Raw genomic sequence first — 13989 nt, 5'->3', positions numbered from 1 at the left:
AGGATTTTGTGTTTTTAATTGTGATTCTTTAGTCTCATGGAAAGCTAAAAGGCAAAGCACACTTTCTCGATCATCTACCGAAACTGAATATCGGACGCTTGCTTCTACTGATAGTGAAATTATTTGGATTAATCAACTTCTTATTGATTTTTAGATTTTCTCTATAGCTCATGCTTTGCTATTTTGGGACAATCAAATAGCTGTCCACATTGCTTTTAATCCGATCTGCCATGAACGCGCCAAACACATCGAGATAGATTGTCATTTTATTTGAGACAAGTTGACGGATGGCGTGTTCAAACTTCCTATTTGCAGACAACATCAGCTACCTGATGTGTTTACCAAACCCATATCAGCTACTTAGCTATTTCCTTTACTATCCAAGATGGCTATTCTCAATGTTTATAGTTCATCTTGTAACAGAATATTAGTTGTTTTAGTGTATTACTTGTATTAGTTGTTGTATTTTGTTGTTTGCTGGCACAATGTCATTTTTGTAATTATTGATACTTTGATTTTATTATATAAGGGCTGAGATCATGAGATCGATGAACCATTTTAATATATTTTATCTTTCTCTGTTCGTGAAAGGTAATACATCATGCTGCTGTTCTCTAGATATTCAACGAAAGACGGAAAATAATTGAAAATATCATGCAATCTTCATTGCTTGCAGACCCACAAATATCCAACCACGTACCGTCATCATTTCTCTGTCTCTGTGTGTGTGTGTGTGTGTGTGTGGCAGCTTCTTCTATCTCAAGCAGAGATAGAGCTCTCCAGAAGTTGACGATCGAACTGTTCGCTCATCACTTATGCATATATTCAGACACCCTTCTCTTTCTGCCTAAGAGCCATTAATATATATATATGTATTCCTTTATTAAGATATAATGTTGACGTCTCCGCCAGTGCTCAGGGCTGAGACCGGGGTCCAAACCCTAGCGCCATGCTGGAAGCTGTTCCTCTCCGGCAACGACGGCGCGTCCCCGGCCATCTGGATGAAGCCCACAATAATATTATGTGGAAGGAACAAGTGGTCTTCTCGGGGAGTCCGGACCCGAAGCGTGAAGGCGATGGTAGCCAGTACTGCCACGGAGCAGCAGGGCGCCGCGACTGTGAAAGCGGAGGTGACCGTGATAGTTACCGTCGGAGGGATATTGTCAAACCTTACGTTGAGCCGCGGGGTCGACGACGTAACTGATCTGCTCGGCAAATCATTCCTCTTAGAGATTATCAGCGCAGAGCTTGATCCCAGTGAGTAATCTTATATCTATTCTATTTGTGCAGCATCACACACTCACACGACAAGATGAGGAAGATCAAAATTTTGAAGAAAAATGAAAGTAAAAATCCCTTTGGTTTCATTACAACTTCTACTTTTGTATTGAACTATGCAATCACAATAGAACCGCACATTCTCATAAGTCTTTTATTTATTTATTTACTTTTTTTTTTGGCTAAACATTCTGATAAGGTTTTACAACCACAACATTGCTATCCAAAGGGCGAAAGTATCCGACAAAGTCTGAATTTTCCAAACCCTACTTTTTCAATTTCATTAACATAATATGAACAGGATGTAGATGTATACATAGCAAAAAAAAAAAAAAGAGAAATATATGAGTAAAATTTCTGGTTATATACAAAGAATTACAGTTACGTACCAATAGTGATACAAGCATATTTATTTAAACACTCTTCCTATTTAAAAAAAATATATCTTTTTGGAGTTATTTTAAGGGAAAAGTGCACTTTTTTAAGTTTTTCTAATTGTGATATTTGCAAATAAAAAATTAGTTTTTCCTTCCATACATACGAAATTAGACTTCATAGAAGGAAAGAAAACAAATAAATGTTAGGATATTTCTAATTAAGGAGAGTTGAGAAAATCATTACATATTCAGTAGAAAAGGAAAAAGAAGGAAGATGGTCCATGCATGCAGCAGCCAACAAAAGAACAATGAAGAGTTATGAACGAGGAAAATATATATACGTGTAACGTGTCCCCACAAAGGAAGAAATGAAGGACAGAAAGCTAGCACTGACGTCTTCTTCTTCTTCTTTTCTTTTCATTTATTTTCTGTTCAGTTCTTCAATATTAATTAGTGAATAGCATGGTTTAGTTTACATATGATACATATTTTCCCGGAAAATGAAAAGGAAAACTCTAACTACAACAGTTGTTGAATAATAATAATTAATTTTAGAGAATTATTCATTCAGGCACGGGATTAGAGAAGGAAGCAGTAGAGGTATACGCGCATAGGAAGAGTCAAAACAAGGGGGAAGTGAAGTATGAATGCGAGTTTGAAATTCCAGAAGATTTCGGGGAGGTTGGAGGGGTACTGGTGGAGAATGAGCACCACAAGGAGATGTTCCTAAAGGACATGACCTTCCATGGAGATGGATGCCCCCATGGCCCCGTCACTCTCACCTGCAATTCATGGCTTGCCTCCAAGTTTGACTGTCCTCGCAAGAGAGTTTTCTTCACTAACAAGGTAATCAATTATATATTAAGCTACACTGGATGCCTAACCTAAACCTAGCTATATATATATATATATTAATTCTTCCAACTATATATATACCCTTTTTTTCTTTTATTTTCCACCATGGAGAACCCGCTAGCTAATGGAGCATACATGATACTTCACAGATTATATGTGCTAATTAAGCACACAAATATATGAGTTCATTTTCCTTGAAGAAATCTAATCCCTTGTTGCAAAGATAAGACAACTGCAACATCTTGCACCGGCCAATCCCTTGCATTTTTCTTTTGTTTTTGTGCTTTTTTGATAAATAGGATAAGGTTAAATGGCTACGGGGCATTGCGTGTGTTACCTTACCTGACCGTGCCCCATCCTTGGAAATCAGGCTTGATGTGATCACTAGCAATATTATTTTTGAATCATTTACAGGGAAAAAATATTATTTTTAAATATATATACATATACATATATTTTATGAGTGGTGGATATTTGAAAGTTGTGTTAGTGCTGGAAGGAAATTTAATCTAATATACAAGTCAATGACATGAGGGTGCGAGGGGGTCATTTAATTTCCTCCTCGGGGGAGATTTTTCTTTTTTTAAGATAAAATCATGCATTTATCATGCAAGAATTCCAAATTAAGTTAGCTTCTAAATCAAGACAAAAAATATATATTTTGAGACTTGATGAGTCCTTGTAGATGTGACTGAAGCAAGGACGGGCCTAAGCGGGATGCCTCGAATGTGTCCCTCGTGATGAGATCACAGCCACAGATATATAGATAGCTACATGAGGGCGAGCCTTTGCCATTATTATACACAGTTTCTTGTATCCATACTGATTTTGTTTCCATTTAGGATTGAAGCGATACTTGTAGAGATGGTCCAGTGGTCCCCTTTGTGCTGGACATGGACATGTATATATCATTACAGTGCTCATCTCTTTCTCTCACAACTCATAATCTCATATTAGGACCACACATATACCTCAGCAGCGGAGGAGTGGACCTTAGGCAAGGGAGCATGGGTCTTGGCCTCCCAAGTTCTTTTTGAAAACTTTTTTTATTATATTATAAAAATTAATAAATTTAGACATATTATTATTGAGTCCCGCTATTCGTACAAATAGAGTATTATAGATTGCTTTACAGGAGTGGGTTATCATGATAAATTGGCGATATATCGGATGATGGAAGGATAGGTTATGGTGATATCTCGCCCATCTAAATGAAGAGAGAGGGAGAGAGACGGGACAAAACCTTTTCCCAAAACCATTTCTCTCAATCGACAGAGACCACCAGTGACCAATCGACCACCAACGAAGCCACCATTCTCCATCGACAATTGAGAAAGCAAGAGAAGCTACTTCCTCCACAATTCCTTCTCTGATGGTGAGTCGTAGCGCCACTGTTTTCCTGATATCGCCATAGCCACAGCCTTCAAGCATTTCTTTGGGCGTTGTCTAGCTTCTACAAGATTTCTTTGTGCAGTTTTTCTTTTAATTCAAGATTCATGGCATAATGAAAAATGCAAATCCAGGAACTATGAATCGTCTTCTATGATTCCCACCTTGTTTTAGACCAGATCTAAGTTGGAAAGTTCTTGGCGGTAGATATGCAAGAATCTTTTAGATCTAAGTTGGAAAGTTTTTGAATTGGGCCTCTTAGTGTTTAGAGTTTATTTTCGGTTGAACAAGGAGAACAAAAATGGAGAACAAGAGGCCTGAAACTAGAAACAGAGAGTTTTGATAGACAATGATTTGGATGGGCTTTTGCATTCAATTGTGCATGATGTACCAAATCAGAGTGATTAATCAATAATTTCTCCCTCTCCCTACTACTATTGACAAATAATTTTTATCAAGTAATAGAACAGTTCAGATTTTCTCATATTTGATACAACAAATAGAAATAGTCAATAAAATAAAGACAAAATTTAATATGACCTCCAGCAAGTGATTGAGAAGACAAGCTGCGAGAGGGAGAAACAGAGAGTTTTGACAGTGTCTGCGAGAGGGAGAGAGAATCAGTCGCGCGTCCAAGAGATGGCCGGTAGCGAGGAAGAAGATCGACGGTCTAGAGCGCGCTAATGAGATAGGGATGGTGGTGGTGTAGCCGGAGGGTTGGGGCTGTTGGTCTCTGCAAGAGGGAGAGCCAGAGAGACAAAGGGAGAAAGAGAGTGGGGCTGGGTCTTTTGGGATTGGGGCATTTGGGTAATTTTTCATAGGGACAAATTGGTAATTTTAATGTCCCTATAAAGCAATCTGCAACACACTTCTGTACAAATAGCATTTTCCATTATCATTAGTGGCCTTCTCCTATTATAAGCCAAAATTTTAAAAGCTTAATATACTTGTACATGCACCTAAACATATTAGTTAAATGACTCTGTTAATGCATTTCATCAAGCCTACATACACTTATATGTTGCACCCACCTTCCATTTTTTTCGGTTGTTGCTACACCAAACCTACATACACTTGTGTGTGTGTGTTTATATATATATATATATATATATAGAGAGAGAGAGAGAGAGAGAGAGAGACCAAATGCTCCAAATATCCACAAGCACAATAAGAAACAAAACAATCCAGTGCTTGACAATGGAAAATTGAAACAATTGTTGGAGTATGGTTGTGATTCCTAATCTTTCTCTCTCTTAATCACTTGTGTGTGCGGTGGTGTTATAGAAGAGAATAATGGAGAGGAAAATTACCTCCTGTATTTCTCCCCATTTTCTTCTGATTGAGTGCAAGGCGCTTTTATAGGCAAAAGAGACACTATTAATTATAAAAAATTAAATTCTTATATATTGCAGAATCCAAAAGGTTCATAGAAATTATAAGTCTACTTGGATCGATAGAGATCACTTTGAGATTCCAAGAGACCCTACTAATTTTTGTCTTCCATTAAATCCATTCTTCTCCCTTAACTTATTATTCGCTCTAGATTCTTCTCTCTATCTTGCAATTGTGTTCAAGTTTAATATCCAACATTCTCTTTCGTTAAATTTGCACCTTCAATAACTCCAACCTTACCATGGAGATGCTAGAACATTTTAGTCTTCAGATGTAGTGATATATCTACAACTTACTCAATTGTCTTTACATGCACCGGCGATCAATCTCTTTAGCCTAGATTTGCTCTCGAAAAAAAGGGAACCAAGTATCAATATGCTTTGACCCATAATGATAAACTAGATTCTTGTCTAGAGCAATGGTTAACTTGTTATCAATATATAACTTCATTAGTCTCTCTTGTTTCCACCTTCAACTCCTTTAATAATCTTCGTAGCCAAACTACATGACATGCGCATGAGGTAGCTGCAATGTCAATTAGACAACAACTATAAACTACATATGAAAGTAGTTCCTCTAAAATAAAATATTTATCCCATATATAGTGCTCTTCCAATCATCAAGGATTCCACCCTAATCGCTATCACTATATCCAATAAGCCCTAGGTTCTATGGGGATTAGTACAACCTAAATTAGATTGTTCCTTTGATGTTGCATAGAATCCTCAAGTATTAAATGTGAACTTTTAGGTGTCTCCGTTTATCTGCTTACTAGTCTGACTCCAAACTTATCTTAAGTGACACAGGCTCCCAACCAAACTTTTCTAGTAGGTTGGATTCACCAACTTCTCTTCACCTTTTTTGGTCAATTTGACACTACACTTAATTATATAAAAAAAAAATATAGTCTAGTATAGGTTGTATATTATGTATAATAATATACATAAAAAATATTAATTATATAAATAAATTTTGAATTTCTATTCAATTAATTAAAATAAATTATTAATTATCATAAATTTTATTTATATAATTTATACTTTTAATATATATTAATTATTTATGTTTAAAAATTTTATTTTTTTTTATTTTTTAATTAATTAGTTTATTTATTAAAAAATATTATTCATTAATATATTAAAAATAAATAATTTATTTTTATTTTATTTATTTTATTCATTAATATCTTTATTTTATTTATAGATTTTTAAATAATTTATTTTTTAATTTAGTGATAGGTATACCCCCGTCACTGATTTGAATTAGCGACGGGGTTATTCCCTAATTAGTGACGGGGGATCCCGTCACAAATTAGCGACAGGGTTTTCCATCACTAAATACGTCTATCGTTAAATTTTAGCGACGCCAGTTTTAATGATGGATTTTTTTTTGTCACTAAATCTAAATTTTTTATTGTCGAATTTTCTTATTTTAGCGACAGATACTCCCGTCACTAAATTATGGATTTTTTGTAGTGTTCTCCTCATCACTGCATTGCAGGTGTTGGAGTAGCTTGTTGGTTTGCTCCATCCAGTATTCGGCCACACCAGGGTCATCTCTTGCCCTTCCTTTAAACACCATGAGTCTCTGCAGACGATATTGATCCAGCACATTAGTGGTGTGCCTTGGTGGCTCGTTTCTTGCTACATATGTTAGTATATTTTCTAAGATCCTTTCCATTCGATTAAGTCTATTCTCACTAGGACCTGATCGCTTTTCTTGTCATCCATTGCTAGTGATAGGATTCACAGAACAACTACGATGACTACTACTATTGTCACTTTCATCTCGTCTGTAGAGATCCGTGATTCTACGAGTGTTCACCATCAGAAAAAGGAAAAAAAAAAATAACACTCTCTTAGAGGTAACCTCAATTTCAATATTCCTATCATCAAAATTAATTCTATTATCAAGAACACTTATCAAACCATCCTAGGTTTCTTATTTCAGATCATTCTCTAGGATCCTTGATCTATACCAAATCATTCCTATACTCGAACCTCGATGATTCATATTACCTATTCACAAACCTAACTTGATAGCTAGGTTAAGTCATATCAGACTAACCATATCCCTGACTCAATCATTCTCAATTTCCAATAGTACCCCAGAATCTCCAATCGGGGTATTTTACTAGTTTGCTCTGATATCAACTGTAACGTCCCGCTTTCTCGGGCGTTTAAATGACTTAGGATTTCGAGGATATATTTTTTTTTCAACAAATACCCAATATAAATCAATCTCCGACAATCCTAATTCTATCTTCTCAGCATATCAACTTAAAAATGAATAAGCTAAGACAGGTAACAATTGTCTCATTAGCGGAAGTAAGATCGAAACCTCAAAATTATACATAACCGAACATTTCATTTATAACATAGAAACTGTATTATTGTTTGACATGACATCTTCATAACAAAATCCCTAAAGACTCATGTCTCAATAACAACTACAACACATCAAACATAGACAAAATATACGCTAAAGATCACCAATGTAAACCACGACTACATCTCGATAACCTTCTTTCCCTTGGCATCGTTGCTTTTATCTGAAACGTTTGAATATTCTAAGGACATAGTCCAAATTAGATGATGAATCATCTAAATGAGAGTTCAAAACATTTTTATGAATGCAAAACCATGAACGACTAACGTATCTGGACATGTCCCAACCCAAGAGAATCCCACACTGCGTTTAACCTATACCATGGGAAAAGAGTAATCTCTCTAAACACAACATAACCACATTGACACATTGGCACAACACAATCTCGCTTAAGAGGGGCAACATCAACACATCTCTCTGACATATCGATAATAATCGTTACCACTCCCGACATGGAAGGGTCAACATCGACGTAGGAACCCGGCTCACCACAATCATGCCAGAGATTACATTCCTACTAAAAAGTATCCCGGAACACTACCCATGTCCAACACACATGCCAATGCCATATCCACAACATGTAATGATGCATTACATAAAAATAACATTTTAATGCACGTATTTCAATGCATACGTAAATAAACAGTTTGGATGAACCTTTCACATGAAATCAACCATTTACATGCCAAAACCATTGCATGTAACAAAATCAATTTTCAAGAAATAACTCATAGTAAATAAAATCATAGGGGCAAACACTCACCTCGAACGTATATTAGAACGTCTCGTTTTTTATGCACGACCACGATTTTCGTGCAAAAACTCAAACAACCAAACTTTTGCTCAACCTCGAGGCTCAATGATCCCTAAACATCACATTTATTCAAAAGAACATCAAAATCCCTTTTTCCTTCTAAATTTTCAATAATTTTCTCCTATTTTTGTCCTCGATAATTCCAAAATAATTATCTCCTCAAATATTTTTCCAAATTTTCCAACGAAATAAATCCTAAAATAATTTTTAAAAAATATTAAAAATAATTTTGAAAAATACCACTGGCTCACGCACCTAGCACGTGTTTGCAAGTGAAGGATGGCGCGTGCAGCTCACGCGTTGATCATTTTCTTAGCTTTCGATCGCTAGTGACTGCTCTGATGACTGATCTGATCACACCCCCTTAAAGCCCTCCTGAAGACGATCTTAGGGGTACCCTTGGTTGCCCAAAACAACACCAGAAAATGCCTCAAACAACCAGTTACAGGTTCGGCTCCGACATCTGCCTCAAGTTTTCTGGCCAAGCTCGAATACCACTTAAATTCACTCTAAAATGTACCAAAATCTCCAGAAATTATCCTTGCCACCTTAAGAGTAAAAACCCTTTATCCAAACCCTCTAATTTCTCCAAAATCTTGAGAAATTTTGATGCTTAAACTTGAAAACTCTCAGCCTTATTTATAGCAAAAACCCGGTAGCTTTCGACCAATCAAAGGCCAAGGCTTGGCCTCCAAGCTTCCCTAGGTCACGATGAACCTCCCCCAGGCCACCCTCAGTCGGTCGGCCATGGCAATGTTCACACTGTCAGGTTTTGAAAAATTACACTTTCACCCCTTCTCGAACTCCTTTTGCATTCGGCCCCTTTCCTTGAGGCGCCTGATTTATCCAACAATATCACTAGGATCCACAAGATATAGGATCTTCATTTCATTCCAAAAAATTCATAAAAAAACATTGTTTAGACCTCCCTCGGGTAAAATTAAAAAATTACACTTAGGCCCAAATGAATGATTTAATCGTAAATCCTTTTGTTTCAACCCGAAACCATTTTTTGTTCTACTTACTAAATCAAAGTCTCTTAAAGGTCCCATTGACTTTTCGGAGGTCTCCTACTATGATTCGATTTTTCAGCCTGAATTACAACTGTACCGAAAATCGTTCCTGATTTGATTTCTTTCGACACCTAAAATCATTCTCGAAATGCTCGTCAACATCATATCATTTTTCTTCAACATTTGAGTTCCAGAGCACTCCCTTCTGCCGATTCAGTCACTCAATACTATAAAATTACACTGTTGCCCCTAAATCTTTTGGGAAATTCTACTTATACCCTAAATAAATTACACTTATATACTTATGAAATTCTCGGGTGTTATAGTTAAGTGCAATGGAAACATATTCGATGCTTGGTCATCTTCACAAATGTGACTCGGATATTGTTCTTGTCACGCATTGAGAGAGAAAGATCTCTCATCTGGATTTCATATCTTTTTTTCTAGCAACTACCCCAGACTCGATATGTTTTTTCATGTCAAGTACATAGTAGACATACACTATATCTTTGATCACTATTCTTTAATTGTAATGAGATCTTTCCTTTTCCTTTAACTGGATTTTGTGAGAAACCACCAAAAGCGATATTGTCGCTACACACCTCATCAAGCTTCCCAAATTAAGAACTCCTTCCTTCCACAAATATGATTGGATGCACCCGTGTCCAAATACCAAGTAATTGAGCCACTAGTGTTCACATTGTTATAGATCACGAGTAAGACTCCATCATATATTTTTTCCTCTTGATAAAAAAAAAGAGATTTATTTTATCTTTCTTCTTCTTAGACCAACATTCTGAAGCATAGTAGTCAAATTTGTTCTAGTAATAGCACTGGATCTCAAATTTATCAAACCTCCAATTTGACTAGCATCCACAGCCTTATCTTCTACTATGACTTTGTCTTCTTTGATTGAATGAGTTTCCAATTTCACCTTTATTGCCTTGCTCTTTGTTTAGATATCAACCACCTCTTCAATTTTTTATCATATCACCTTCATCTTTAAAAGCCTACTCTACTTAGCTCACATTTCTTTCCTATTGTTGTTAGCTTTGTTTGTAATACTTCTTTAGGGGGGCTTAACATCCTTTTTTAATCTCTCCTCATATATTTGAAGTAATCCCATAAGTTGCTCCACAATCATTTGCTCCAAATCATTTGATTCTTCAATGGCTATTGACACCAATTTGTATTTTGACTCTAACAACCTCAATTTTTTTTCCATGACTTGTACATTGGTGACATCTCCATTTCTCCTTATTTGATGGATAATTCTAATTACTCATTAAAAATAATTGGACATTGACCCTAAACTTTCTTATCACAATGTCTCAAACTGAGATCTTAAAGTTTGTAAGCATGTTTTAAAGTTTGTATCATTGATCCCTTGGTAAATTGTGTATAACGTTTTTTTATCCTTCTTTTTTGAAAATTTAAGCTCATTCTTTTCTTCTTAATTTAAGGTGGCTTCAACTTCGAACCACACTATAATACCCAAAATTTTTTTAAGACTTATGCATTTGAGGAAATATAACATTTCAAAGGATCATGGAAGTACAAGGGCAAAAGTGTAATTTCTTAAAAAATTTGGGAGAAAATGTAATTTAACAAAAGTATTAAAAAATTTTTAGAGGCAATGAGAGGTAAGAGAAGCCTCTCACAAAGGATATTTGGTGACCAAAATAAAGTATATTCAAGGATGGCTAAGACTCTAAAAGATATAAGGGTCAAAGTGCAAAAGTATGAAGTTTCGGGCCTAAGTGTAATTTTTAAAACTTATAACAAACTCATCGGAGAAACAAACCGGCCAAACCAACGGTTGAGAGTAATCATGAGGCACACAAATCAAAACAACAGGTGGCATAGCAAGTGGTGAAATGGGATTGGCCGAAAAATTCTATAAATTGGCAAAGAATGGAGTTTGAAGCAACCAGAGAAAATTAAAGGAAAATTAGGTCGGTTTTAGGGGATTAGAGGTGAGGAATAGATTCTTGGGAGTAAGGGGAAGGTTTTGGAGGAAAAAAAGAGTGAATTTGGTGAAAAAATGAGGGAGAAACAAAGTTTCGCTTAATTTTTGGGTTTTGCCAAAAACTAAGTTGAAGTTGTCAAAAACCGACCACAAAAGGTCAATCGAAGGCTATATTCAAGTAGAGGGAAGAAAGAGGAAGCCATAGGGACAAACAAGGAGTAAATCAAAGTTAAAACAAGAAAGAAAAAGCCAAAAAATAGAGGCTGGTCAGAATCGCGAACGCTATAGCCGGAGAAGATGACTAGAGTGTGCAGGCGCATGGGGCATCTTCTGGAGGCTCATAAGGGCGCGTTACATGTCCTTTTCCCTTGCAATTTTCTAGGAAAATAAAATAAAATAAATATAATAGGTTTATGTAAAAATATTTGATATTTATTTTACGACAACTTGTGTTTACTATAGAAAACCCAAAACTGACAAGTGTGAACAGTACTCCCGAAGGTAAAAAAACAAAGTGGGTGGTTCTTGCATATATTTATCCATCCTGGACATTTTTACTTCATTTGTGTGGCTTGTGGCTTGCATATCATGTGTCCTTTATTACCACGCATCTCGTTTTTGTTGTTATTATGCATCACGACATTTTGTGGTAAGTTAACATCAAGTTCATCATGTGTGATCGGGAGGATAGCGTAGCCTGTGGAGGGGCAGGGTGTTTGGACATAATGATCAATGGGATGATTACAACATCATTACCTCACTACCATGAAGAGAGTTTCATGACATATGGCATATTGCATATACACACATGAACTTTTATTTTGAATCACTCACTGAGATGTTTCATATCTCACATCGACATATTCAAACATGCTAGGTACCTCAGGGTCAAGTAAAGGCAAGGGAAAAGAGGTGGTAGACGTGTAGCTTAAATCTTTCTAAGTAAACGTTGTTTTTATATGTATATCCTGAATGTTGTACTATGGTCAACTGCTATGATACTAAAACTTAAGGAGTGTGAGTGTGAGTGTGTGTTATCATTAAGCTTGTACCAAAGAAACATAGTGAAAATTCTAACTTTTAGCTTTCTGGTTCGATCCTTTACTTCCGTTGATAAGGATTTCCCTAACTCTTTTATGTGATTTTTAGTATGTACTTAGTATCATTGTAATACTTAGGAATAGGGCATTACACACACTATTGTCGTTGCCATTCAAGCATGCCTCTTATGCTTATCACTCACTACGCTCTTGTAACATTCCCCCTTTGAGTAATACAGCTTTCGTAATACGCGAAGCAACTGAGCAATGTTGGTTGGTTCATCATAGTCATCTTAGACAAGCTCCTATGCATCAAGTGATCCCAAAAGTGTCTTCATTTGGATACATGAAATGTCATAATTGTGCTTTGTGATTTTTGGAGCTCGAAACCAATTTATAGCCATTTTCCTTCATGTCTTTGACTTTTCACACCAAATCTTTAGTTGTTTTTCTTCTTTTCTCCAAAAATTTCCAACGACCACTAGTTTTTTCTTTGCATCTTCAAAACTAGAAAACTCCCTTGCTTCAAATCCTTCTATCCAATGTCAATAACAAGTAATGGAACAGAGATGGCGACGAACACAAACTGCTCTACAGGTACTAGTTTGTTATTTCCCTTTCAAACCCATGAACTTCAAGATCTGATACCACTTGTTGGACTATGGTTGTGACTCCTAATCTCACTTACTCTTTTAATCACTTATGTACGATGGTGTTATAAGAGAGAATAACTTGGAGAGGAAAATAACTTCTTGTATTTCTCCCTTTTTTAACTGATTGAGTATAAAGCCCTTTTATAGGCAAAAGATACAAATTATTAATTACGGAAAATTAAATTCCACTTCAAGATTCTGAAAGCTTCATGGAAATTGTAAAAGTCTTTATTATTCTAAGAGAGCCTCTCACTTTTGTCTTCCATAAAATCCAAAGGTGGATATGTGGGAGGGTTGGACTGTGCTTCAGCCCTTGCTAGCCTCAACCCAGATCCATGTGAAGATTAATACACACATAGTTGCGAAATTAGATTAAAGTTTGTGAAATGTAAATTGTGTGTGTTTATGCACATAGTGAGCATGTACTATAATCTTCGTGCATATATGTAGAATTATATATATATGCAAAACTGTAATTCAGCTCATGTGTTCTAAATTCAGCCCTTGCATTCTACATATACTATAATCCTCGTGCATATATGTAGAATTGTAATTTGTAATCCTTGTTCTACATAAACTATAATCCTCTTGCATCTACACACAGAGTAGGCATATATTGTAATTTGAACAACCTGATCTAGTCCCTGCATTCTAAATTCCTGGATCTGCCCTTGATTAAATCCATTCCTCTCCATTCCTTAAATTTTTTGCTCTAGATTTTTCCCTCTATTTCTTAAATTTCGTGCAAGTTTAATATCCAACAAAAATGAGCAAACTAAAATGTCCCATGAGATAGAATTAGGAGCAAAACAACAAGCATT

General features: G+C 35.8%; 1 protein-coding gene across 1 annotated transcript in view; it reads left to right on the top strand.

Moving 5' to 3' along the window:
• The first annotated feature begins 568 nt into the window (after nt 1-568).
• Nucleotides 569-13989, top strand: part of LOC127805008 (linoleate 13S-lipoxygenase 2-1, chloroplastic-like) — a 28536-nt gene continuing 15115 nt past the window's right edge. The window contains exons 1-2 of the mRNA XM_052342167.1: nt 569-1257; nt 2227-2501. Coding sequence (XP_052198127.1) covers nt 894-1257; nt 2227-2501 — 639 coding nt within the window. The 5' untranslated portion in view covers nt 569-893. The remainder of the gene's footprint in view (nt 1258-2226; nt 2502-13989) is intronic.

This window comes from Diospyros lotus, chromosome 1, assembly GCF_014633365.1.
Source record: "Diospyros lotus cultivar Yz01 chromosome 1, ASM1463336v1, whole genome shotgun sequence".
Lineage (NCBI taxonomy): Eukaryota > Viridiplantae > Streptophyta > Magnoliopsida > Ericales > Ebenaceae > Diospyros > Diospyros lotus.
Note: the sequence above shows the minus strand (reverse complement) of the source record. Positions and strands in the feature narration are given on the sequence as shown.